This window comes from Mus caroli, unplaced genomic scaffold (assembly GCF_978045245.1).
Source record: "Mus caroli unplaced genomic scaffold, Mus_caroli_1 scaffold_18, whole genome shotgun sequence".
NCBI lineage: Eukaryota > Metazoa > Chordata > Mammalia > Rodentia > Muridae > Mus > Mus caroli.
In genome coordinates, this window is record NW_028227273.1 from 48,446,425 (window position 1) to 48,473,133 (window position 26,709).

At 53.8% G+C, this 26,709-nt stretch overlaps 2 protein-coding genes across 3 annotated transcripts; one reads left to right on the plus strand and one right to left on the minus strand.

The window, feature by feature from the left end:
• The first annotated feature begins 300 nt into the window (after positions 1-300).
• Abcc10 (ATP binding cassette subfamily C member 10) lies at positions 301-20,530 on the plus strand. Of its 2 annotated transcripts, XM_021186257.2 has the most exons (21): positions 301-549; positions 3,472-4,693; positions 4,807-5,034; positions 6,119-6,275; positions 6,749-6,858; positions 8,265-8,344; positions 9,327-9,498; positions 10,541-10,639; positions 11,035-11,224; positions 11,968-12,045; positions 12,393-12,590; positions 13,406-13,559; positions 13,703-13,898; positions 16,446-16,789; positions 17,029-17,198; positions 17,626-17,786; positions 18,082-18,347; positions 19,286-19,431; positions 19,507-19,604; positions 19,737-19,849; positions 20,111-20,530. In XM_021186257.2, exons 1-21 carry the CDS (start codon positions 389-391, stop codon positions 20,271-20,273), a joined length of 4,506 nt encoding a protein of 1,501 aa, XP_021041916.1. In that variant the 5' UTR covers positions 301-388; the 3' UTR covers positions 20,274-20,530. The 2 variants fall into 2 exon arrangements, with proteins under 2 accessions (XP_021041916.1, XP_021041915.1); XM_021186256.2 differs by having other exon boundaries at positions 19,286-19,604.
• A 100-nt stretch (positions 20,531-20,630) lies between these two features.
• Positions 20,631-25,464, minus strand: Dlk2 (delta like non-canonical Notch ligand 2). The gene is made up of 6 exons (XM_021186253.3): positions 25,224-25,464; positions 24,610-24,740; positions 24,297-24,360; positions 22,709-22,839; positions 21,973-22,117; positions 20,631-21,394 (listed from the first exon to the last, which is right to left on the minus strand). The coding sequence occupies exons 2-6, from the start codon at positions 24,683-24,685 to the stop codon at positions 20,662-20,664; spliced, it is 1,149 nt and encodes a 382-aa protein (XP_021041912.1). The 5' UTR covers positions 24,686-24,740; positions 25,224-25,464; the 3' UTR covers positions 20,631-20,661.
• Positions 25,465-26,709: the final 1,245 nt, after the last annotated feature.

Consider the following 26,709-nt stretch of genomic DNA (forward strand, 5'->3'; position numbering starts at 1 on the left):
ACTCCCATGGGGGAAAACAACCAAAAACTGCGAACAGCACCCGCTAACAGGTCTTCCTGCCTCTAGAGGGCCCTAGCGTCGTGGCGCAGCACCCTGACCTGGTAGCGCGTCCTTTTTCACCCACAAACACTTGAGATATTAAAACAGCGCAAAGGTGCTCAGGTTTCCAAGTGCGAGAGACAGGAGGGTCACCGTAAGTACCAGGATCTAAAAACTGGCCTGCCCCGGGCACAGCGACTTCCTCTCCAGCCCCGGAAGTAACTCAAGAATGGGCGGGCTCTAGCTCGAAGCGGAAGCAAGGGGCGGTCCCGCCTAGGGGGCGGGGATTCAGCGGGGGACTCAGTCCCCGAGCCTTGTCACTCTTGGCTTCCGCCCGGGTGAGGTGTCTATGGAGGGGCTCCTGGCCCAGCTGTGTGGCACGGACGCGGCGCGGCCGCTCCCGCTGTGGGAAGGGGACACCACGGGCCACTGCTTCACCCAGCTGGTGCTCAGCGCCCTTCCCCACGCGCTCCTCGCCGTCCTCAGTGCCTGCCACTTGGGCACCCCAAGGTGAGACTGCAAGGAGGCACCAACTCACATCGCTCCCAGATGTCCCGGGGATTGCGAGGTCTCTGTAGGGCAGAAGCAGAATAAAAGCTGACTGTTCGCACTCAGTTGAGCAAGCCACCTACCTTCTCTGAGTCTCCGCAGTTTTGAGAGGGTTCAATGACACAAGGCGTTTAAACACCGAGTGCGGCGCCTGTCATATCCTTAAAGTTGCCAATGCATCTCTCTTGCAGAGTTTTAAATGTCCTAGCGGAGCTGCCATGAATTAGAGGCAAACGTAGATAAACGTTTTAGCTTAAAAAAAAAAAAAAAAAAAAGGATGCTTGTATAGGGCCAGTGGCACACCACTTCCATCCAGCAAGCCCTGCTATCCCTAGGCTAAAAGCCCATGTAGACTCTGCTGGAGGGAAGCTGTAGGAAGAAGAGTAACGAAATGAAAATCTTAGAACTAACTTGGCTTTGTGTTGTGAGGTGTTGGTGCTATACTCGCCTTGATTTTATATTTAGTTCTTGGATGGCCAAGTTAGTCCTTCTGTCCCTTTTGCAGAATGAAGCAAAAGCCTAGAAGAGGTTAGTACAGACACCCACAGCAAGCCTGCTCAGGTCAGGCATGTGAAGCACGCTTTTTATCCCAACTCTTGGGAGACAGAGGCAGGTGGATGGATGCCTGTGAGTCCAAGGCCAGCCTGGTCTACAAAGTGAGTTCCAGGCCAGGCAGGGCTAATAAGAGAGCGCCTGTCAAAAAAAAAAAAAAAAGAAAGAAAGAAAAAAGAAAAAAGGCACGTGGTGGTCTAGTCTAAGCTTTTCTAGAGGCTGAGGCAGAGGGATCTCAGCTTGGGCCACATGAGGGAGAACTAAAGGAACTAAAGTATCTAGTTTATAGTTAAACATTTTTAGGACTGCAAAGAGCTTAACAGACTCAGTTGAGTTGTTTTGTGTTGTTGAGATAGGGTGTCATTCTGTATGCCTGGCCTAGAACTCATGGAGATAGATCTGCCTGCTCCTGCCTTCTAAGTACTGGGATTAAAGAAATATGCCTCCAGCCTCACCCTCTGCTTTTTTGATCAATTGGTTGATTGATTTTGCCCAACTGTATGACTGTGCACCACTTGGGTGCAGTGCCTGAGGAGGCCAGAGGGGAGGGCATCAGATCCCCTGGGATTGGAGTTTCAGACAGCCATGAGCCACCATGTGAGTGCTGGGAACTGAACCCTCGGTCCTCTGTAAGAGCAGCCAGTGCTCTTAACGGCCCGGCTGTCTCTCTAGCTCCAATTTCATTCTTTTTAAAAAATACTGGAAAAGTTTTATGTATAAGAGTGTTCGACAGCAAGCATTCATATGTGCTACATGCATGTCAGGTAAAAGATGGCATTGGGTGCCCTGGAACTAGTGTTACAGAGGACAGTGAGCTGTCATGTGGGTGCTCGGAACTGACCTTAGATCCTCTGCAAGAACATCTCTACCAGCCCAGTTTTCTTTTATGTGAACTTGGAAATACATTCTGATAGTCACTGCTATAACTTTTTTCTCTTTGATTTTTTTTTTTTTTTTTGTAAGACAAAGCTATGCTACGTAGCCTTGGAAATCTTTTGCATCTCCACCCTACCTGGTCCTGGGATGACAAGTATGTACCATCATGACTGACCCTGTGTTTGATTCTCTTTGAGGGGAGAAGGGTGTTGAGATGAGGTATGAAATAGCCCAAATTCGGCTTGAGCTTATGGTCCTCCTGACCCACCTCCCAACTGCTGATGTTACAGGTGTACTCCACCATACCCAGCCTATATTTGAGATATTTGAGGGTCCCCCCCTCCCCGCCCAGGATCTTACTATGTAGCGCTGGCTGGCCTAGACCTTGCTAAGTAAATCAGGCTGACCTTGAACTCACAGAGTTCAAACTGACCACTTGCTTCTACCTCACTAGTGCTGTGATTAAAGGCATGCACCTCCACAGCTGTTTCCATTGTTCAAGTGTATTGTGTGTGTGTGTGTGTGTCCACAAATCCCTGTGGAGTTCAGAGAGGGTAGAAGAGCCTCTGGAGCTGGAATTGTAGGCAGTTGTGAGCTGTCTGACATGGCTGCTAGGAACTGAACTCAGCTGTCCTTGAGGAGAGCAGCGGGTGCTCGCTCTTAACTACTGAGCCATCTCTCCAGCCTCTGTGTTTGTTTTGTTTTCTCAGACAGGATTTCTCTGTGTAGCCAGACTATCCTGGAACTCACTCTGTAGACCAGGCTGGAATCAAACTCAAAGATCCACCTGCCTCTGCCTCCCAAGGGCTGGGATTAAAGACGCGCGCCACCGCCGCCCGGCTTGGTTTCTTGTTTTTGATTCTTAATGTAAACCTCTTGTTGTGGCGGTGGTTGTTTATGACAAGCAGTTGTGATGTTAAGAGGATGTAGGCAGAACTGAGAGAAGTTCCTCTGGAGCTGAGAGGTCACACAGTGATGTACACCACTTCTTACAATGAGGGAAAAGACAGGAGTAGAATATTCTGAGACTTTGTAAAATGTAGGGTCTCCTGTTACAGGACAAGAGCTGCAGATAAGTAAATGTCTCCCCAGGAGGCTTCAGGTGACTTTCAGGCACTCTCTTGTGGACCCGTTTTATAAAAAGTGTGTATCTTTGTGTAAAATTTCGTGGGTTTTTCTCATTGGAATCTTCACAGTACATACAACTTTAACTCAGGCTTGTTTGTGGCAAAAGAATGAATCAGAAAACCTGTGGGCAAATTAGAAAATGGATTGGGCAATCTAGGAAGGCTTCCTGTAAGGAGAGGCTTTGGGGTCCAAGATAAAGTAGGGCAGGAATGCCATGTGCAGACCAGAAAGGGAATTTACCCCCTCCCGCTGGTTGAAGGTGATGGGCGTGTCTGAGCCGTGAGTCACCATGATGTGCAGTCTTCTTTTCTTCTCTTTCTTTCCTAGGACTACCAATCACTCCCCAGCTCTCAATCCTGGCTGGCGCCTCCGACTCACAGCATCCTTCCTCCTTTCCGTCTTCCCACTGCTAGACCTCCTTCCAGTTGTTTTGCCTCCAGGGTCACGCCCAGGGCCCTTATGGCTAGAGGTGCTGGCAGGGTGTGTGACAGCTGTGGCCTGGTTCACCCACAGCCTGGCCCTGTTGGCACAGGTTCATTCCCCTCGTGGCCGTTCCCGTGGACCCTTGGCCTTGGCTCTGGCAGCCTTTCTACCAACCCCAGCCCTGGTACTGACTCTGTTGTGGCATTGCCAACGAGGTACATTTCTGCCCCCACTTCTCCCAGGACCTCTGGGCCGTGTGTGTCTTCTCATTCTGCAGCTGGCAGCAGTCTTGGCCTATGGGTTGGGCTGGGCAGCCCCTGGGGGACCACAAGAGCCCTGGACTCATGATCCCTTCCTGTCCTCTGAGAGTCAAGAAACAGAGGTAGCTGAAGATGGAGAGAGTTGGCTGTCACGCTTTTCCTATGCCTGGTTGGCACCCTTGCTCGCTCGTGGAGTCCGAGGAGAGCTCCAGCAGCCCCGGGACACTTGCCGCCTCCCCCGCAGGCTGCATCCTGCCTTCCTGGCCCGAGCTTTTCAAGCACACTGGAAGGAGGGGGCCCAACTGTGGAGGGCCCTGTACGGGGCCTTTGGATGTTGCTACCTGGCCCTTGGACTGTTGAAGATGGTGGGGACCATGCTGGGATTCTCCGGGCCTCTGTTGCTCTCCCTCCTGGTGGGCTTCCTGGAGGAAGGTCAAGAGCCTCTAAGCCACGGCCTGCTCTATGTCCTGGGGTTGGCCGGTGGGACTGTGGTAAGTGCCGTGCTGCAGAATCAGTATGGGTATGAGGTCCGTAAAGTGACACTTCAGGCACGAGTGGCTGTGCTGAGCACCCTCTACCGCAAAGCCCTGAAGCTTGGGCCCAGCCACCCTCCCACCGGGGAGGTCCTGAACCTACTAGGCACCGACTCCGAGAGGCTGCTCAACTTCGCTGGCAGCTTCCATGAGGCCTGGGGCCTGCCTCTGCAGCTGGCCATCACTCTCTACTTGCTGTACCAGCAGGTGGGCATGGCCTTCCTGGCTGGGCTGGTCTTGGCACTGCTGCTGGTACCTGTCAACAAAGTGATTGCCACCCGAATCATGGCCAGCAACCAGGAGATGCTACGGCACAAGGATGCACGGGTTAAGGTGAGGGGCTTCTGGGGTCCTTCGGCCAGTTGGGGGGCCCCACCCAGCAACAGGCAGAGAAGGAGTGCGAGCCACGTCTAAGCTCCACAGCACTCTTCTGTCCCTGTCTCCAGCTCATGACAGAGTTACTGAGTGGCATCCGAGTCATCAAATTCTTCAGGTGGGAGCAGGCTCTGGGGGACCGAGTGAAGGCTTGCCGGACTAAAGAGCTGGGACGACTCCGTGTTATCAAATACTTGGATGCAGCCTGTGTGTACCTCTGGGCTGCCCTGCCAGTGGTCATCTGCATCACCATCTTCATCACCTACGTCCTCATGGGGCACCAGCTCACTGCCACCAAGGTGAGAGCTAAGGAGGGGCGACTATTGCTGTGATGAAACACCATAACCAAAGCAAACGGGGAAGGGAAGGGTTGATTTCACTCACCGTCCCATATGACCGTTCATCATCCAAAGCAACGAGGGCAGAAACTCAGTCAGGGCAGGAACCTGGAGGCAGGAGCTGATGCAGAGGTCAGGGAGGGATGCTGCTTACTGGCTTGCCCCTCATGGATCGCTCAGCCAGCTTTCTTATAGAACCCAGGTCCACCAGCTCAGGCATGACCCCACCCACAATAGGCTGGGCCCTCCTCCATCAATCACTAATTAAGAAAATGTCTTATGGCTTGCCTACAGCCTGATTTTATAGAAACATTTTCTCAATTGAGGCTTTCTCCTCTCTGATGACTCTAGCTTGTGTGCATTGTCTTTTCCCAGCTAAGAGGGTGTTCGCTGAAGGATTTTTATTATCTTGGATATATAGCTCTGTGTTTATAAAGGAATTTCTTTCTTCTTCTCCCTTTATCTTCAACTTGCATTCAGGCCCAGACATGGGATTAAGTCCTTTTATGGAGAAGGGTTTTCTCTCTCATTCATATTCATTCATTCTCTCTCTCTCTCTCTCTCTCTCTCTCTCTCTCTCTCTCTCTCTCTCTCTCTCTCTCTCTCTCTGACAAAGTCTCCCTGAATAACCCAGGCTGCCATCTAACTGGGGTTGGGCTGATGAAGAGATCTTTGGGGCAGGGAATCTACAATCTACTGTTGAGTCTTTGAGCTTTGAGACCTTTGTTCTCACTCAGAGGTTATAAGGAAGTCTCAGAGTAACCGAGGCTGTGTGCTTATCAAAAGAAGCTTGGGAGTTTGTGTGTAGCTCCACGCCAGAGCCAGTGCTTACCAAGTATGAGGTGCTGGGTCTGTCTCCAGCATTCCTTAAGGAGCATTTAGAATTGCTAGGACTCCTAGAGTGGCCACCTCTGCCATTTCTAACCCAGGGTAGCCCAGTCAACCCCTCAGCTCTGCTGCCATCCTGTTTTTGCCTCTCTCGACCTGTCACGGGGGTAACCCTGGAGCAGGACTCGGGTTATGCCTCTCCTTCACCCCCACGTAGGTGTTTACAGCGCTGGCACTTGTGCGCATGCTCATTCTTCCTCTCAACAACTTCCCCTGGGTGATCAATGGTCTCTTGGAATCCAAAGTATCCCTGGACCGGATCCAGCGTTTCCTCGATCTTCCAAGCTACAGCCCTGAGGCCTATTACAGTCCTGGTAAGGAAGGCTAGAGGGAAGAATCCATGGTAAACAGGGGGATAGAATCTTTTTTTGTTGTTTTAAGACTTGTTTTATTGTATATGTATGTGTGTGTGCCTAAGTGTGTGTATGTGCATCACGTGTGTGCAGACACACATTGGAGGCCAGAAGAAGGCCTTGGATCCCTTGGAACTAAAGTTAACAAGTGTGAGCCTTCCCATGTGGAGCCTGGGAACAAACCTGGGGGCCTCTGGAAGAGTGCATATAGCCGTTGATCACCTCTCCAATCCTAGCCTGTTGGACGCTATGCATGGATGTTTCCAGAGAAGTCAGGGACAAAATCTAGACACATCAGACTCAGGCTGAATCAGCTCTGGGCAGGTAGACAAGGGCCAGGTGACTCGATGCCATGCCACCAGCGAGCCCTCTGCATCCCAGCAAATGAGGGGTAGGTGAGGAGCAAAGGGTGAGTGGTTACCTTCCCTGCTCAGATCCCCCCGCAGAGCCCTCCACAGCACTGGAGCTGCACGAGGCCCTGTTCTCCTGGGACCCAATTGGAGCAAGCCAGAAGACCTTCATCAGTCACCTCCAAGTGAAAAAGGTTTGCGGGTCAGGCACCCTGGGTGTGGGTTCCAGTCTGAAAGATGACCTCTTATGTGTGCGTGTCACTCCTCCTCACCACCTTGCACTGTTCACACCTCTCTCTAAGCCTTCACACCTACCTAGCCCACAGATGTGTCTGATTCCCCCCTGCAGTGTCCCTTTCCAGCTCAAGGGTCAGAACAGAGCCAGGGCTTGTCCACCACCCTTTCAGGCTGGGACCGTGGGAGACAGGCACAGCAGCCCCTTCTGAGTACTTACAGGCAGCAGAGGTGGTCCCCAATTTAGTCTTACAAAAACGGTCATACCTTGCTGCTTCTGACATGGCTTACGTAGTCCACAGACTTAGAGTAGGAACATCCCCACCAGGTTGGTGACCTTTCTTCACCCTGGTTTTGCATCTCGACTCTCCTGACCTTTGTCCAACCTTTTGCCCCACATCTCAACCCAGAGTTCTCCAGCGATGGCTGAATCGCCTCTACCACTTTTGGCTCATGTTTCTGGCTTTTGTTGAACGTTTTGTTTTTATTCTTAGTTTGGGCAAGACAAGGCTGGAATCCTTCAAAGGAATTTTACTAATGTGTTGGGGGTTTTATATAAATAGATAGATAGGAGTCATAGAAACCCACTGGAGCTAGCCTAAGCAAACAAGACTGTGCAATAAGAATACACAGATGAATCAGAGTCCAGAGCAAGAACACAGATCTTAGAAGCAGACCGAGCCAGGCCTCGACTTGCAGCACTCTTGGCCTTCCTCTCCACGTGTTTGCCCCATGCTGTCTGTGGGCTCTTCACTGAGCAGGAGTGGGGCTGCTAGGCTTTGGTTTACCACCAAGGTGGAAGCTGCCTGAGACCTGATCCCTCCCTCCTAGATAGACCATAGACTTGTGCCCACTTGTAGACAGGTCAGCCCTGGCATAGTGTCAGCATCCTGGACAAAGCTGGCAAGATCCCTGAACATGTGGAAGTTTTCTTCTTGAGGCAGGAAATGGCTGTGAATGTACATTGCAACTAAGAATGAAGGAAGAACAGAACGTTTCAAATTGCAGATCTCTGAGAAGGGCGTTTTGCAGAGCACTGCCTTTTGCCCACTGTGTTGGGAAATGTAACCCATCCCAGTGCCCCCAGAGACAGGAATCCCTCCTCCCATGCCTGCCTCAACATATCTCAGGAGTTCCTAGATACTTTCCTCTTCTCTCTGGCACGTCTCCCTCCCTCACAGGCCTTGCCACTGAGAATAAAGCTCACAGCTGTCCTGGATAGATGCAGGCAGGCACTGGGGCCCACGATGTGGGGTGGGGAGACATCTTTGCCTGAAGACCCAGAGAAAGACTAAGGCCCAGGGAAGCATCGGTTGGGAGTTGCCCTTCAACATCAGGCAGTGCTTACTGTGTGGCTTCTTTGCAGGGTATGCTGGTGGGCATCGTGGGAAAGGTGGGCTGTGGGAAGAGTTCGCTGCTGGCCGCCATCACTGGGGAGCTCCACAGGTAAGGAGCGTTCAGTGTGCCCGTGACTCTAGTTTCACCCCTTAGTAGCCATTTACTGGATTCCTGCTGTGCATGAGAATGTACTGGGTAAGGGGCAAGGGTGGGGTGGGGACAACGCAAGTACCAGCCCCTTTCGAGGGAGGTTTCTGGAGACGGGGAGGTGGACAAAGTAAATCTGGGCTCGTAGAGCACTTGCCTAACATGAACACCAGCCCTGAGTTTGATCCTTAGTACAGCGTAAAACTGGCCGCAGTGCTCTCAGCACTCAGAGGCAAGAGGATACGCGTTTAAGTCATCCTTGCCTGCACAGCAAATTCAAGGCCAGCCTGGGATACGTGAGCTCCTGTGTCAGAAAACAAGATAAAACTCGCTAAATAAACAGACCTGGGGAGATCATTGCTATGCCAGAGCAGCGAGTCTCAGCCTCCATGATGCTGCGACCCTTTAATACAGTTCCTCATGATGTGGTGACCCCAATTATAAAGTCATTCGAATGCCACTTCATTCCCGTGATTTTGCTGTTGCTACAGTTGTGCACCGTAAATATCTGTGATTTCTGATGGTCTTAAGCGACCCCTGTGGAAGATGTTTGACTCCAAAAGGGCTGTGACCCTTAGGTTAAGAACCGATGCATAGTGATAGGGTCATAGAGTTAGAACAGGAAGAAAACTTGAGTCTGCTGTCGGCTGTCCTTTCTGAAAGCGTGATTACATAGGGAAGAGGTCCAGAGACAGTGAAGAATTGAGGGAGGCCATGTCCTCAGGTGAGGATGAGCCTTGCCTGAGTTCCACAGTGTGTCTATGGGACAGCTGCTGGGCTGGAACCAAAGAGCCATTCCCCTCCAGTCCATAGTGAACCCACAGCTAGGACCCCTTAACCTTAGAGGCTGTCAGCCACATCTGAGGATGCTCCTGGGAGACCAGGCCTGGGCAGGGAAGGGCCCAACCAGGAGCTAGCCTCATGCTGCCTTGACTCTCTGCAGGCTGTGTGGGTGGGTGGCAGTGTCAGAACTGTCTAAAGGCTTTGGACTGGCCACCCAGGAGCCCTGGATCCAGTGTGCCACCATCCGAGACAACATCCTCTTTGGGAAGACATTTGATGCTCAACTGTACAGGGAGGTTCTGGAGGCCTGCGCCCTCAATGATGATCTAAGCGTGAGTACCTAGCTTGACGCCCTCCTCTGCCTGCTTCTTTGTATGCCCCTAACACTCCAGACTCAACTCGCTTCTCTGGAAAGGGCTTCTGCACAGTTGTCACTAGACAAGGGCAAGCAGTTAGCCTTTGGGCCTCCTAGCGTGTTCAGCTGCTTGGTCCCCACTTCCCTCTAAGGCTCACAGAAGGATGGGGAGGGCGTTACTCACAGCAGCTAGAAGAGCCCTGAGGCCTCCAACCCTACCTGACTAGGAAGGTTGAGAAGAGTTGAGGTCTTGTTTAGAATCCTCGAGAAAGCTGCCCAGCCCATTAAATTGCCCCATTCGTGCAAGCCAGGTACTGAACGCATCAGAGACAAAGTAGCTTTTTCCTGTGGATTCTCAGCCAATCCCCATGTCTCCTCTAGGACCGTGGTCACCATTGGCCTACCCAGATAAATATGAAACTTGCCTGGGCAGAAGGGCCTTTGATTTTGATCCAGGGGTATCTTGTGTCCCTTTATCATTTACTTCACATCCTATGCTCTGATCCCATCCGTCAAGAGCAAATATTGCAAACTTTGTAAGATCTTCCCGGCTTCAAATGAGATGGTTCCCATGCCTTAGTTACGTTCCCGTTGCTGTGCTAAAACACCAACTTATGGAAGAAGAGCTTATTGGGGGTTCTCTATGGCCATCGTGGTAGGAAGCACGGTAGCAAGCAGACAGGCTTGTGGTGGAGCAGTAGCTGAGAGCTCACATCTTTAGACAGTAGTCTAGCAGGAGTAACAAAGACTGTAGTGCCAACAAGGTCACACTTCCTAATCCTTCCTGGACAGCTCTACCAACTGAGGACCACTTATTCAGACTAAGGAGACTGTGAGGTCACAGCCTAGAAGGCATTCACTGTTCAGTGGCTGCTGGGCATTGAGAGCCAGGCTTATCTCCTCCGAATCACCTGTCTCTGCTCATGAGGCCTTTTGATCTTCACATTATCTTTTTCCTTCAAAGGGACAGGAGACAAGGCGTGGGGAGTTTGCTACCCACTGGGTGTCTGTTCCCTCAGATCCTGCCTGCTGGAGATCAGACCGAGGTTGGAGAGAAAGGTGTGACCCTCAGCGGGGGACAGAGGGCCCGGATTGCACTTGCCCGTGCTGTCTACCAGGTAAGCTAAAGGGATGAGGGGGTGGGTGTTGGTGGGCTAGTAGGTCAGGGAAGTGCTCCAATGCTGTGAGGACTTGCTGAGTAAGGGCTAGGCATATTTCCCCTGGTGTTTGGTTTCTCCCTCCGCCATGGTCCTAGTTATTGGCTAACCTACCCCGTTCTTAGATTTAAGACAAAAATAAAGGTCTGGGGCACTGGAGCCCAGCAAAGCAGCAGACCCACGTCTCTGGTTTCACACTCAGTGGAGAGGAAGTGCCCTCGTGTCTCATCTTCCTCCTACCATTGTAGAGTTGTTCGCACCTGTCTTTTCCAGTTGCCTTGACACCTGGGTCCAGGAGAGCCTCTGAGCACAGCCAGAGGACTTGGGTCACGGTGCCTGCTGTCCATTCTGTCTAGGAGAAAGCACTCTATCTCCTCGACGACCCTCTGGCTGCTGTGGATGCAGATGTGGCCAACCACCTGTTACACAGGTGCATCCTGGGAGTGCTGAGCCACACTACCCGGCTGCTGTGCACCCACCGCACTGAGTACCTGGAAAGGGCTGATGTGGTGCTGTTGATGGAAGCCGGGCAATTGATCCGAACAGGTGATGTGGTGGGACAAACACTTGGCCTGGTGTGATAGAAGGACAGATAGAGTGTCACATACAGAACTGCTCCTGCCACCCCTCTACACGGGGCCTGAGTGCAGCTCTCAGCTCTTTGTGCCCCCACAGAATCAGCATGAGGAAACAGGAGATGAGGGAGAGGGGAGTGTGTGACAATGTGCGTGCACCCTTAGAACCTAGCAGGAACAGTCTCCTTGTAAAGAAAAGAGCCACACAGCTCTGGTTGCTACTGATCCAGAGGCTGTGGCCACCTGCTTAGCTCTCAACAAAGCCACGGGAAAAGTGAGGTGCGGCTGGAGGGCTGGAGTTGAGAAAAGGCTCTGCAGTAGTGACAGATGATACGGTGCAGGTGGTGGCAGGTTGCCGACTCGTAGCTCTCGTGGCTCTCCTTGGTCACAGCCGTGGACCTAATGAGTCCATTCAGGTAGGCCAGGGAGGATAGCCAGAGAGGGGAAGGTAGGATTACACACACATTTACAAAGGCATAATGTGGACCTGTGGGCTGGAGAGATGGCTCAGCGGTTAAGAGCACTGACTGCTCTTCCGAAAGTCCTGAGTTCAAATCCCAGCAACCACTTGGTGGCTCACAACCATCTGTAATGAGATCTGATGCCCTCTTCTGGTGTGTATGAAGACAGCTACAGTGTACTTAGATATAATAATAAATACATCTTTAAAAAAAAATGTAGACCTGTAACAGCCTCCTCCCTGCTACTGTCCAGGGCCTCCCTCTGAGATTCTGCCGTTGGTACAAGCTGTCCCCACAGCCTGGGCTGAGAAAGAAGAAGTGGCTACCTCAGGTATGGCCCAAAAGTGGGAAACAGGGTCTGGATACAGCCTAGGCTGCCTTGATCTTACTGTGTAGCCCAGGCTGGCCTCAAACACACAGTTCTTCTGAGCATTGAGATGACGGGTGTGGGCCACCACACATGGGAAAGTTTGTTGTTCTTTGAGTTTTGTTTCCCCTCAAAGTCCTGGGAGTCACATCCAGGGCCTTGCATGTGCCCCTCGGAGGCTGTGCTTCGGGGCTCTCACAGGTCTTGCTTTTCTCTGGCACACAATGGGAATGATTTTTAAAGCCTGCCTGCTCCTGTAAAGCACTCATATTTCACACATAATCCCTCAGAGGCCTTCCTGTCTCTTCCAGGCCAGTCCCCGTCCGTTTGCGACCTGGAGAGAACCACTGAGGAGGAGCTGGAGGTGGAACAGGGCACATGCGGCTGCCTTGTGCAGGAGGAGAGCAAAAGCGAGGGCGCTGTAGCCCTGCACGTCTACCGAGCATACTGGAGGGCCATGGGCAGCGGCCTGGCCGCCGCCATCCTCATCTCTCTGCTCCTCATGCAAGGTGAGGTGGTCACCGGAAGTTCCTTACCTACCGACCTGCACCGAATCCCCAGCCATGTTGTCCAGGTGCTGGACCACAGTCACCCTGCAGAATCCCCACAGAGCTCTGAACCTTCCCAAGCATAGAGCACAGCTGGGACAAAAGGATACCCCAATTTTGAGGATTCCAGGGGTCAGCTAGATGTAGTGTTCTACCGTAGTCCTGTTTTTTAGTTTAAAAAACTACTCATTTTATGTATGAACGTTTTGCCTGCATGTATGTCTGTGCACTATGAGCAAGCACATAGTTCAAAAGAAGACATGGGATCCTTTGGGACTGGAGTTACAGATGGTTGTGAACAGTGAGTGCTGAGAATTGAACCTGGATCCTCTGTAAGAGCAGCGCATGCCCTTGACTACCAAGCCATCTCATCTCTCCAGCACCCATCATAGTCATCTTTTTAAAAATATATTGTTATGGGATATTATTTTTTGAGACTGTGTGTCTCAGCCTGGTTTGGTTAGCCTGAATTTGCAATCCCCCAGCCTCAGTTTCTGAGTATGGAAATTACAGGTGTGCACCACCACAGCTGGTTCCCATGGTTACCTTTTCACCTGCCATCCAGGCAAGTTCCATTCTACAAAACCGGTCACGTGGTCCACAGAGCTGGAGGGTGATAGGTCTAGGGAACCGTACAGCAGGAAGGACCGAGGTTAGTGCTGTGATGCCTAGACCCAGAGCGGCGGCGTACAGAAGAGGGAAGGCTCAGTGAGGGCTGTGTGGGTAGAGCCAAGCCGATGAACCTGTGCATCCGCTCCTTTCTCATCTCCATCCAGCCACGCGCAACGGTGCTGATTGGTGGCTCGCTCACTGGCTGTCTCAGCTGAAGGCCGGCAGAAATGGCTCGGGGGAGGATCCAGCTTCCTCCAGCCCAGGCTCCACAGCACTCTTCTCCCCACGGCTGCTTATCTTCTCCCCTGGAAGCCTCTAGTGAGTGACTGAGGCTGGCCCTTGAGGCAGGGTGGGGCGGTGGACAGGCTTGGAGCTGTGTGTTTTAGAGGGCGGGAAAAGGTGGCCCTAGAGAATAGAGGGGCACCCTGAGGGCTACCTGCAGTCTCCTCCCCACTGTACAGCACCCCACTGCTCAGCACCCCACCGCACAAGGCTGCTTCCAATGGCACCGCAGACGTCCACTTCTACCTCATCGTGTATGCAACCATTGCGGGGGTGAACTCCCTCTGCACCCTTCTCCGGGCTGTGTTCTTTGCAGCCGGCGCCCTTCAAGCAGCTGCCAGCCTACACCACCGCCTACTGCATCGACTCCTCAGGGTGAGGGCATGGTGGGGGCAGAGGAGTCCCAGCTTATCTGCCTCTAGAGCATCGCCTACATCCACATTCCCAGTCCACACTCTAGCGCCTCACAGATGGGGCAACATAGTAATCTCAGACCCAGAAGCTACGGAGCCAATTATCTAATGGTTTAAACCTGTAGCTTGTCATCTATAAACAGGACAAGTAAGAGAACATTCCTCAGAGTTCCATCTTGGACTTGAGGTACTAAGGCTCGACTTTGTAAGTCATGCAAGGCCTTGTTTTTTCCTTGTGGTCTTTATTTTCTTTCATGTTTGTGCTGTTCCCATTTCCCTTCCCTTCCTTGAGAATACTAAGGGGATTTAATCTGCTAATTAACACTAAGGGTACTGTCATCTTTTTGTTTGTTTGTTGCAGAATGCCTGTCTTATGTGCATGAATGTTTTAAAACTTTTATTTCTTGTGCATGCATTATTGTTTTTGAGATAGATATCATTATGTGGCTCTGGCTGTCCTCGAACTCACTATGTAGACCAGGCTGGCCTTGAACTCACAGAGACCGGCCTGTCTCTGCCTCAGAGTGCTACTACACTTGGATTTGTGCATGTATTTTTTTTTTAAGATTTATTTATTATTATATGTAAGTACACTGTAGCTGTCTTCAGACACCAGAAGAGGGTGTCAGATCTCATTACGGATGGTTGTGAGCCACCATGTGGTTGCTAGGATTTGAACTCAGGACCTTAAGAAGAACAGTCACTGAGCCATCTCTCCAGCCCCAGTGTGCATATATTTTTAATCCTAATTGTTGGCGATTTTAATTAGAGCTATTTCAAAGATCCACTCTTTCCAGGCACGGTGGTGCACACCAATAAGCCCGACCCTTGGAAGGCTGAGGCAGGAACTTCCTGAGTTTGAAGCCAGTCTGGGCTACATAGTGAACTCAAAGGCTGCCTGTGAGACCTTGCCTTAAAAAGAAAGTAAACTTGAGATGCACTGCTGTTGTGTATTCTGTCCTTTGCTTTCTCATATATGTAAGGTTGAGTTGATTGACACAGGGAAAGTGTTTAAGGTAATACCAGTATCCACTAAGTGCTCAGTTAATTGTTAATTTATTTATTAGCAACAGGCTTACACTACCTCCAACACTCAGTCCTCCTGCCTCTGCCTCCTGAATAGTGGGATTATATGTGTGCACCACCACACCCAGGCTTGCTTAGCGATTATTATTCCCTTGCCCTTTATTAATCCATGATAACCTCACTATAACCCTGCAAGGTACCCTCACGCCATGTTACAGGCGAGGGAACTGAAGCTCTGAGCATCAAGATGGCCACGCCATGGCTAGATTTGTGAAAGAAGTGGTCCCCGAGCCCACCACTGTCTGGCTCTCCCTGCTGCTGCCTGGGCGCACGCACCCACCCACCCACTATCCCCCTCTCCGCCATGAGCCGAGGAGGAGACACTGGGCTGTGTGGGAGCTGAGTTCTCCAGAGCGTGCCTTCCAAGCCATCTGACTTAGTCCGCTGCCTCACTTAGGACTGTTTCCACAGTAGATACAGATGGAGGCACAGGCAGGGGAGACAGGGGAGCAAGCCGTATCTGAGGCTCTAACTCCCAACAGTAGTCCACGGGGCAAGTCCTTGGCCGCACAGCCTACTTCAGCCTGGGGAGACCTTGTCCCATTGTCTTCCTTTCTTTCTGCTCGTTTTTTAAGACAAGGTCTCACCATGTAACTCTGTCTGTCCAGGAACTTGCTATATAGACCAGGCTGACCTTGAACTCCCAGAAATCTCCTTGCCTCTGCCTCCCAGCTGCTGGGATTAAAGGCAGATGCCACCAAGCCCAGCTGTCCCCACACTTCTCTAAGCAGAGTGAGCATAGATTTGTTACAGAAAAGTGAGAACTCCCTAGAGTAGAAAGTTCCTGTTGTCTCCATTTTTATGGCAAGGATCAGGGATCTTGGAGAGAGAAACAAACTCCTTGCCTAGGGTCTCACATCTCCCAAGCGGCTGGCCTCCAGCCTGGGGTTCAAGGCCTGACTCCACCTGAGTTTCATTTGCTTTTGGTTTGATTTTTGGTTTTGAGGTAGGGTTTCTTGTTGCCACAACGACGATGACCTTGAACTAACTCTCCTGGATGCTGGGATTATACGCCTGCGCCTACATGGCCAGGCTCAAAACCAAGCCCTGTGATGGGCAGAGCTAATCTCCAGCTGCAGACGGTTTTCCTCTGGACATCTAAGTCTCACTTGCTGGTCTAGCGTGTCCATCTTGTGGAGAAAGATTGGCTCTCTGCTCCTAAAAGAGCAGTGAGCATGTCCGACGCAGAGGGTAGGAGGGGAATGCTTAGCAGGCCTTGTAGAGTTGCCCCTGGCCTGTGGAACAGGGGTCTTTTCCACCTGGAGATAGTTCTCTCTGATTCTACCAATTCCTCAGCCGCCCAGCTCTGGGAGGCATTATTCTTTTTCTACTGCAGGCCGTCTTTCCTACCTCGCCCCACACCCACCTGTCCACCAGCTCTTTTTCTAAAGCTTGACCCTGCCCAACCACCTCCTGTTTCCAGGCACCGGTGACTTTCTATGACTCCACACCTTCCGGCCGGGTCTTGAACCGCTTCTCATCAGACGTAGCCTGTGTAGACGACAGCCTGCCCTTCCTCCTCAACATCCTGCTGGCCAATTCGGTGGGCCTGCTGGGCCTCCTAGCTGTCCTAGGTTCTGGTCTGCCCTGGCTGCTGCTCCTGCTACCGCCTCTGAGCTTCGTCTACTACAGCGTGCAGGGCTACTACAGGGCTTCCTTCCGGGAGCTGCGGCGCCTGGGCAGCCTCACTTGGTCTCCGCTCTACTCCCATCTGGCTGACACCCTGGCGGGCCTCCCTGTGCTCCGGGCCGCAGGGGCCACTTACAGGTACAGCTTCCAGCCAGAGTCCAGGTGGGGATGGGGGGTGAGGCGGTGGGGAGCATACAGAACAGAGGTCACAAGGACAGGAGTGCAGTCTCCTTGGGAGGACAGGGAGAGGACACTTAGGAAATGTACAAGTCGGGAGAGAGTGAGGTGGGTCAGTTGGGTATGTAGGTCAGTCCCAGGGAAGGGGTGAGAGCCACTCAACAGTGCACTGGCTTGCCTTCCTTCCTGGCCTCCTCCAGGTTTGAAGAGGAGAACCAGCGACTCTTGGAGCTGAACCAGAGGTGCCAGTTTGCTTCTTATGCCACGATGCAATGGTTGGACATTCGACTGCAGCTCATGGGGGCAGCAGTGGTCAGCGCCATTGCGGGCATTGCCCTGGTGCAGCACCAGCAGGGCCTTGCCAACCCAGGTGCCATCCCCAGCCCCATCACCCTTACTTTAGGAGCATGTCATTTTGTATCGTTGTTCCAGACCCCTTGCATGTCTCCTAACCCCCTCCCACCCCACCCCACCCCACCGTCACCTCCACCAGTGGTCCCTGAGAGGATGTGTCACCAGCACCATCATCACCCTCATTTTAGTGCTAAGGAAGCCACAGGCAGTGAAGGACCTGTGATGTGATCCTCCCCTCACTCCTGTCCATAGCCCTGTTACTCGGCCACTGTCCCGCCTTAGTGTCTCCCTGCCACCCCTCATGGCCTCCCTCTCCGGGCATCCCGGGCCCCGTTGTAGGCCTGCTCCTCTGTCCTTGAACACCCACAGTCCAAAGCCGGGATCCTCCCCAACACACTTCTCAGTACCCAGGGTCTCCTAGCAGCCGGTGCTCCTCTCCACAGGGCTGGTGGGCCTCGTGCTTTCTTACGCCCTGTCTCTGACGGGCCTGCTCTCGGGCCTGGTGAGCAGTTTCACACAGACAGAAGCCATGATGGTGAGCGTCGAGCGATTGGAGGAGTATTCCTGTGACATCCCCCAGGAGCCCCACGGCCAGCCACTGCAGGTACGTCTTGTTCTGCCGCCCTGGGCCAGGGCTGCCAGCCATGGGGTGTGCTCCAGTCCTCCCGGGCCTTTCCCTTCGGCTCCTGACCTTCTTTTTCACATCCCTGAGCCTCTTTATTTGACTGCCGTTATTCTTAACTGTGCCTCCCGCCACCATCCCGTGTCCTTTCCCATCATCCCACCACCATGGCTCCCCCACTTCCTCTGCTGTTGCCCTCACGCTGGCCACTCCTCACTCATCTCCTTCTGTCTGTCCAGCCCTGTTCTTGCCATTGTTTCTCCTTCCTTTCCCACAGTCACCCCATCAGCAGCGCATCAGCTGGCTGACCCAGGGAAGTGTGGAGTTCCAGGACGTGGTGCTAGTGTACCGGCCAGGGCTGCCAAATGCCCTAGACGGGGTGACCTTCCGCGTGGAGCCTGGAGAGAAGCTGGGCATCGTGGGCCGCACAGGCTCCGGCAAGTCTTCCCTGTTTCTGGTGCTCTTCCGGCTGCTGGAACCCAGCGCAGGGCGAGTGCTCCTGGACAATGTGGACACCAGCCAGCTGGAGCTGGCCGAGCTCAGGTCTGGGAGGCGGGAGATCAGGGAGGAGGGAGGAGGGCAGTCCTCTAGGAAGGTGTAAAACAGCCAGGGCCAATGGGCAGACAAGGAAGAGGACAGGTAAGCTGTGGCCACCGTCACAGCTGATGCTAATTGGATCTTCCTTGCCCCAGGTTGGGTATACTTGCATAGTTCCCAGAATGCGTGTTCTGCTCCAGACACTAGTTGTGGCCTTCAAATCAGAGCCTCTCGGGAACTGTATTCCCAGACGCCATGAGCCCCTGGGCCCCTGGCTTGACAGGCAGTACATGGGGCAGCTTGGGGTCTGGGTCAGTTGTACTTGGCCACAAGTGATCTCATCTGAGCGATATACCCCAGCATTCTCAGTTTACCTTAGTATCACTTTTTCTCAGTTCCACGATGTGGGAAGGGGAAGGAAGCTCCACCCTAAACCGAGAGCCATGCCCTGCCTTTTCCGCCCTCCCTCCAAAGCTGTGACGGTCTGACCTTACAGCTTGACCTTCTAGCTTCTTGGCCTCCTCCAACTTGGCCCAGGGCGGCAGAACAGACGCACCTGCAGTGGCTGGCCGTGGGGCTCCGGGGGATGTCACAGGAATGTCCTCCAGTCACTCCTCCACCCGATTCCCACTCTCTCTGTTCCCTGACTCACCACTACTGTCTCTGGGGTCAGTGCCCAGTTCAGCCATTTGTTCTCCGGCTTTGACTGCCTCAATGAAGTGTAATCCCTTCCGGCCAGGGTCTAGGCCTCTCATCTCTCTCCTGCTCCTCACTGTACCATGCTGCCCTAGGGATGGGCTGACTCACTGAGGATTTAATGGATGCAGGGTGAGAAGCAGAGGGTTCTCGTCCCCAGATCTCCGAGTGCCAGGTCGCGTAGGTAAACTTGGACCCCAGGAAGATAGATGCATCTCCGGCCTGGTCCCCATGTCCTTGCTTCCCAGATCCCGGCTGGCTGTCATCCCTCAGGAGCCTTTCCTGTTCAGTGGGACTATTCGGGAGAACCTGGACCCCCAGGGCCTACATGAGGACAGGGCCCTGTGGCAAGCCTTGGAACAGTGTCACCTAAGTGAGGTGGCTGTCGCCATGGGTGAGTCCCAGGCATGCCAGAGGAGCCATCGAGAAGCAAAGAATGGCCACTGGCAATGCAGTGCTCTGCTTACAGGTGGCCTGGATGGAGAGCTGGGAGAAAGGGGCCGGAACCTGTCCCTAGGACAGAGACAGCTGCTGTGTCTGGCAAGGGCTCTTCTTACAGATGCTAAAGTAAGATGGGAGGAAGAGACCCCGCCCCCCAAGAGGCCGGGATGTGTGGAGGGAGGAGGTGGGTTGGAGTGAGATTTCAGGGCAGGTTACAGTCTCCCCTTTTGCTTCCCCTCCCTGCTGCACACCATCCAGATCTTGTGCATTGACGAGGCCACAGCAAGTGTGGACCAGAAGACAGACCAGCTGCTCCAGCAAACCATCTGTAAACGCTTTGCCAACAAGACAGTGCTGACCATCGCCCACAGGTACAAGAAGCCTCTGGGCCGGGGGAGAGGGACAGAGACCCCCCAGAGGGAGGGCAGACCTCCCCCTCCCCCCAGAGACAGGCTCAACTAGGCCGGGGACATCTGGAGAGACACCATGTTCTTCCCATGGCACAGACCTGGGGAGTCACAGCTGTGCAGGACAGACCTGTGCAGTCTGGAGGGGTCTGGAAGAAGATGAGGTCAGCTTTCTCTTTAGGACTTTGTCCCCCACACCCCCACTGACAGCCTTCTTCCACACAGGCTCAACACGATCCTAAACTCTGACCGGGTGCTGGTGCTCCAAGCCGGGAGGGTGGTGGAACTGGACTCCCCCTCAGCCCTGCGCAACCAGCCCCACTCCCTGTTCCAGCAGCTCCTGCAGAGCAGCCAACAGGGAGCCCACTCCCGCCCTTCAGGATGCTGAGCCGAGCCTCCCCTGGGGTCCGTGCTCCTTCCCGCTCGCCAGGGCTGCTGGTCTATGTTTTCCTCTGTGCTTCTACCTCTTCTCCACGTGCTCAGAGGGGACACAGCACACTGGCTTCCTCATGAAAACCACTCCTGGGGGACTTCCCCAGAACTAGCCCACGTGGGCCTTTTTACTCAGAATTCGGGGCCGGTTTCCCTTCCACAGAAGCCCACTTGCATTTTCATAATTTTATTTGATAAAATTCCTATCTTACATTCTGTGTTTTAAAAAAATACTATTTCTGGTGTGAGGCAGAAATCCCCTGGATGGGTGTACCAGAGCTGAGGGCTGGTGACAGTCTGAGGTGTGAAGGAGGGCAGGAAGGTGGCTAGAAAGGCCCCTCCCATCACAGCGCTGTGGTCTTACCAGGCTCAGGGGGCAGGTCTGGGGACAGAGGGAACCCCGCTGGCAGCATGCTAACCTGGCACTCCTGATCCTGCCGAGCCGGGGCGTAGTGTGGGGCTGGGTAGCAGCAGGGTCCAGCGGGGCATATACCTCGGCGCCATGCCCTCAGGGTCAGCAGCACCGTGGCCAGGACCAGTGCAGCAGTGAGAGACCCAAACACCACCAGGGCAACCAGGCTAGACTCACCAAGCCCAGCCTCTTGCCTCCGTACCACCTCCTTCACTGAGATCCTTAGCAGGCCCGCCCCCGCACTGTGAGGGGCTGGCCCCGTAGCAGGTACAACTACAGCTGAGGTGGGCATTTGAGGGGTGCCCACTGAGGCAGGCTCTGGAGCAGGTAGGACAAGCTCACAAGTCTTACCACCATAGCCACTGGGGCACAGGCAGTCAAAGTCATGGACACGGTCCCTGCAGCGGGCCCCTCTCTGGCATGGGTGGCTGGCACAGTCATCCAGGTTGATGGTGCAGAAGCGTCCAGCGAAGCCCTCAGGACAGAGGCAGGAAAAGCGGTTTATGCCATCAATGCATGTGGCACCATTGGCGCAAGGCCGCATCAGACAGTCATCCACATTGACTTCACAGTGGGCACCCATGAATCCTGCCAAGCAGCGGCATGTGAAGTTGAGGGCAAAACCCTGGTTGTCCTGGCACTGCCCTCCATTCCGGCACGGGAAGCTGAGGTGGGAGTGGGAGAGACCGCTGGTGTCAACTTGCTGACCAGTGTCCTGACCACTGACTTTACCTCCCCCCTGCCCCCACCCCGAGTTTCAAATAACCTTTAAGAATGAGAATAAAAATAGCCAAATTGTGTGGGTTAAATGAGAGACCCAATGTCAAGCAGTTAGCACGTGGCCTGGCCCAGACTCCCGGGCTCAGAGCAGAGCTGCCTGTTATCCCACACGCTCTCGGGCCTGTAGCGGAAGTGGGGCAAGTCCAGCCCTGTGGACGTTTCATAATCTGCACAGGAAGAGCCAGCTAGCTCTGAAGGCTGCATGTCTGCTTTTGTACGAAAAGTAAAGGAGTCCTTGGTGCCTCCCCTCCCACGCCACCCTCCTCCACCAAAACACCATTTGCAGGAGAAGAAATAGCTCAGGTACAAAAAGGTTGAGCATATGAAGCAGGCACACTGTCACAGTGGGGTTTTTATCCTGCATGGCTCTGACTCTCAGTCCCCCCCCCCACGTCAGTTCTCAGTCCTGCCTCTTTCCCCAGTACCAGATTCTGGTCTAGCTTCCCCAGAGGCCAGCACTCACCCTGCCTGCTCACAAGGTCCAGCCTTGCGCTCACAGCCACGTCCATGGAAGCCTGGCAGGCACACACAGTGGTACTCACCACCCCCGTCATACACACACTGGCCTCCATTCTGGCAGGGTGATTGTGAGGTACAGATGTGCTCATCTGGAGAGGAGGTGAGAAGATGCCCTCATATTTGGTCCTCAGGACCCATGTGGTCCAGGTCCAAAGCTCTGACTATGACTTGCACTTCAGACCTACCCCTGGCCAGTAGCTTGGGAACCCTCAAGTAGGGTTCTGGAAACAAACCCTGGTCTCAGCTCTGGTAGTCTGGGCCAGACTGACTTTACGGCTCTTCTGTAGACCATAGTTTCATCATGTTTAAAATGGGGACAATTTGGGGTTGAAGAGATGTCTCAGCAGTTAAAAGCACTAGCTAATACTCTCCCAGAGGTCCTAAAAGTCCAATTCCCAGCACCCACATGGCAGCTCACAATTTGATACCCTCTTCTGGTCTGCAGGCATACATGCAGACAAAGCACCTCTATACATAAAAAAAATGCATGCAATTTTTAGTAGCTACCTTTCCAACATCATGGGCTGATGTTGAGAATCCTTTCAGACACCAAGGAAGGGTCAGATAAGCAAGACTATTTGAGGATTTGAACACAACACAGCAGGTGCTCAGTAAACACTAAATGTTAATGGACGTTCTAAAACACATGGGCTCTCCAGCCAATCGCGCATCCCTCCTACCTTTGTCACAGAACTTTCCTGCCCAGCCACTATGGCAGATGCACTGCCAGGGCTGGTGGCAGGTACCGTGCTGGCAGCCAGGCATCCTCACACAGCGCTCACAGTGCAGCCCCTCCCAGCCTGGGTCACACCTGGTGGAGAAAGCATAGGATCAGGGCGCGCGCGTGTGCGTGTGCGTGTGTGTGTGTGTGTGTGTGTGTGCACGAACATGTGTGTCTGTGCATGTGTAAGGTAGAACCAGAACTTCTGTGTGTGTGTGTGTGTGTGTGTGTGTGTACGAACATGTGTGTCTGTGCGTGTGTAAGGTAGAACCAGAGCCTCTAGAAACTGGTAGGATATACAACAGCCACAAAGGAAAAGCAGATCAACCCCAGGTAGGTGCAGGGCTGGACAGATGGACATGTAAACAGTCAGACAGACTACAGCATTCAAGTTTAGTACCTGGTTGTCTAGCCTTTGATAATCTGTTTTCTCACCTGAACACTGAAAAAAAAAATGCCTCCCTTCAAGAATATTCTTAATTCTTAAGTAAAACAATGTCTGTAATTCTGGTGCCATCCCTGGAATGTCTGGTTGTGAACACTGGAATGAGTGACCTTCTTCTCTTCAGACTCTGGAATGAGTGGCTGGGTTGTTTTGTTGTGGGGCGGGTGTTCTGTTTGTCTCAAGTAGACAATGCTAGCTTGGAATCCTGATCTTTCCAGCATCACTTCACAGTCGCTAAAATCACAGGTATGGGCCACCACACCAGCTCTATGATTTTTTGTTGTTTTGTTTTTCGAGGCAAGGTTCCTCTGTATAGACTTGGCAATCCTAGAACTCTCACTCTGTAGACCAGGCAGGCCTCAAACTCAGAGATTGCTTTGCCTCTGCCTCCCAAGAGCTGGGATTAAAGGCGTGCGCCACCACCGCCCAGCCGGCTTAATTTTTATAAACCCACTGAGGATGTCTAGTCTCAAGTACCCCAGCTCCATGCCAAGTATCTGCCCTCGCCAGCTTCCTTCTCATGTCCAAACTCTTCTCTGCCCCAGAATTTGCCCAGTCTGCCGAGGTGAGTCAATGATGGAATTCTCCAAGAAGCAGACCCCTCCCCCTACAGTCCCCCTCCCCACTGGAACCCCCTCCCCCTGCAGCTACCCTCCCCCTGGACCCCCCTCCCACTGCAGCTATTCTCTCTCTGCAGCCCCCTCCCCCTGTAGCCCCCTCCCCTGCAGCCCCCTCTTCCTACAGCCCTCCCTCCCCCTGGAGCTACCCTCCCCCTGCAGCCCTTCTCTTCCGTTTCCTCTTTACTGTGGCTCTCAGTCCCTAAACTCTCAAGCTTCAGAAGACTATGGCATCTTGAGGGACAGAAGCCCTTGAGAGAATAAAGAGTTGGCTATTCAAGTTCTTAAAGAAGCAAAAAGAGATATGGAGAGGGGAGAGGACAGGAGGGGAAGGGACTGGTTATCCTGTTAGGTATAAACACACACACACACACAATAGGGTCTTAAGCGCCTAGATACTGTTGCGGGTTTTTGACCTGCTCTTGGGTGTAAAGGACCGAAAAGTGCTGAGTAAAGGATTTGAGGCACGTGTGCCGCTGAAGTACCTGCAAGAGCCGTCAGGAGCGCAGCAGCCGTGGGCCAGGTCACAGTGGGAGCTGCAGTCATCCGCTGAAAGAGATTGGTGTAGTGGGTGTGAGTCTGGGTCCGAGTCTGACTTCCCAGGCGCGGGACTTGGCAGAGGTTTCAGTAGTCAGGTGGACTCATGGGCACGGACGCGCGTCCCATTCCAAAGAGAGCACTTATAGATCTCACCCTATGGAACGGAGCGGTTGCAGTGCCGTCTCTAGCCGGCAGAGGTCAACGTGCCAGCGAGGACGGCTGAGGAGAGCCGGGACCCAATCCCTGGGGCAGGCTCACCTCTGGCAGGCTGGCTGGTTGCCCCCAGGATGCACAGCAGGCACACGAGATTTAGGCAGCGGCAGCCGCTGGGCATGGTCAGTTCCGGCCTCAGGAGGGACGGACGGATGAACGGCCAGACGTGTAGACACCTGTGGGATGGCACGGGCTGGGAAGCGGCTTGACACAGAGATAGCGGCACTGATACTGGTTCCAAGTGACAGGAGAAGGAGAGGGACTCCCGGGGTGGGGAGTGGAAGGGCGGGGGCGAGGAAGGGTTGAGCAGGCGAAGGGACTGGAGGCAGGAACCCACTAGCCAGGTCTGCGGGAAAGAGGCCAAAGGATGGGCAGCAGCGAGCGTGGCCACCGCGCGGGAACAGCCAGGGCTGCGATCGCGATCCAGGTGGAGGGGTCAATAGAGATGGGGACAAGCGCGGAAAGGCGAGCGCGACGGGACGTGGGGGCTGGGGCGTGGGGAGGAGCGGTTCCCAGTTTCTAGATGCAAGAGATCTCCTCCCGGGTCCTCCGACATCCACCCACCCAGGCCTGGCTCTCACAGCCCCCCAACCCCGCTTGCTCCGCCTCGCTTCGGCCTGAGGTCCCCACCGAGGGACCGCGTCCTTCTAGCTTCTCACCTCCGGCTGGGAGGCGACGTGTCCCCGGGGCGCAGAGTCAAACGGGATCCGACGGACTGGGCCGGGGGGCGGGAGGGGGGCCGCCCCTAGCTGGCCGCGGGGCTCGGCACCGAGGTAGCTGCCATGCCAGCCGAGCACTCGGGAATCTGGGGCTGCAGGCGACCCCGAGCGGCGGCAGCGGCTCCTCGCGCGCGCTCGGCCCCCTGCCAGGGGCGGCGTGTGCCGGCGGAGCCCGCCTCTCCCCTCCCGCCGCCGCGGCCCGCCCCGCACCGACTGCGCCCCGCGCCCACCCCCGCTGCGCACGGCCACACCTCGCGCTACCACTCGGCCCTGGCACCCCCACCCCCAGCTCTCTTCGCCCCTCCCTTCGCGGCCCCCAGCCCCCTTGCTTCGCTTTCTTCCTCCGAAATTAGAAAATCAAAGGAGCTGAACTGGGCATACACCGTAAAGCGCGGGCCGAAGGTGCGCGCCCTGCTGTCTTCCCATCTTCTTGCCCACCCCACCTCAACCGCTCGCCCCACTCTGCCCCTCACCCACGCCCGACTCTGCACGCCCCTGTCTACCGCGCATCGTGATTTTCATTAGCCTTTCCCGGCTCTCCTGTTTTAGCCCGAGCACACTGAAGCCATGCTTGCTGCCACCTTCCTCCTGTCACCAGCCCACGCCTCCCAGGCTTGCAGAGCCTTCGTCACTGGCTTCGTAGGTCAGCGCCTGCTCTCTGTGGGCTTCTTTCTTTCTTCGCTACCTCTTTCAGGATGGACCATATCTACATAAATACCATCCCAGCGTACCCTCTGTTCTTTCCTCTCGTCTGCTCCCAGTTTTCACATTCCTTTCCAAGCCCACCTTTGGAAAGCCTGCCTAGATCATACACTGCCTATTGGTGTTGCCCCACAAGTCCCTGCCACTGAACATCCCCACATCCGTTCACAGCTCCACATCTCGGACTGAGAGTTTTGTATTGAGAGAGGGTGGGGAGAATTGCCCTTGTAGGTCTCTCAGAGCCAATGAGTCAAAAAATCCGAAGAAGATAAAGACCCCAAAATGTGTATTTGTTGGTGTTTGGTGTTTGGTGTTTGGTTGGGTAACCGTGCAGAGGGGAAGGCTGCCCACAGTCTCTAGGTCTTCCTATGGAACTTCCTATCTTTAAGTTGGAAAGTGACTTCCTTAACTGCACAGACTGGCTTCTTGCTGCAGAGACTCGAGGGACAGGGCAGTGCCCACCGCCTACACCTGACAACACCCAGGCCCAATCTCAGCTCGATAGCTGACTTTCTCTTGCCCCCCACCCAGGGGGGCACTCTCTGGGTTTGAGTCACCGAGTGGGCTTCTAGCGTTCATTTCTTTTGTTCTAAGTTGGGTTGTTGTTTTCTTTTAGCAAAAATTGCAAACCCAGAGCATCAACAATTTGTGTAGAAAATGTAAGGCTGGTGTGCTAGCATACCATGACTAGTAAGTCACCTTTTTGAAGGCTAAAGAATCCCAA

Excerpts from the sequence above, each read along its gene's own strand:
- Dlk2 (XM_021186253.3), bottom strand. The coding sequence starts at position 24,685 with ATGCCCAGCGGCTGCCGCTGCCTAAATCTCGTGTGCCTGCTGTGCATC. Across the intron at positions 24,361-24,609 it reads AACCAGCCAGCCTGCCAGAG|CGGATGACTGCAGCTCCCAC; the intron begins GTGAGCCTGCCC and ends AATCTCTTTCAG. Across the intron at positions 22,840-24,296 it reads GCTCCTGACGGCTCTTGCAG|GTGTGACCCAGGCTGGGAGG; the intron begins GTACTTCAGCGG and ends TTTCTCCACCAG.
- Abcc10 (XM_021186256.2), top strand. The coding sequence starts at position 389 with ATGGAGGGGCTCCTGGCCCAGCTGTGTGGCACGGACGCGGCGCGGCCG. Across the intron at positions 12,046-12,392 it reads AGAAGAAGTGGCTACCTCAG|GCCAGTCCCCGTCCGTTTGC; the intron begins GTATGGCCCAAA and ends TGTCTCTTCCAG. Across the intron at positions 13,560-13,702 it reads TTCTCCCCTGGAAGCCTCTA|CACCCCACTGCTCAGCACCC; the intron begins GTGAGTGACTGA and ends CCCACTGTACAG.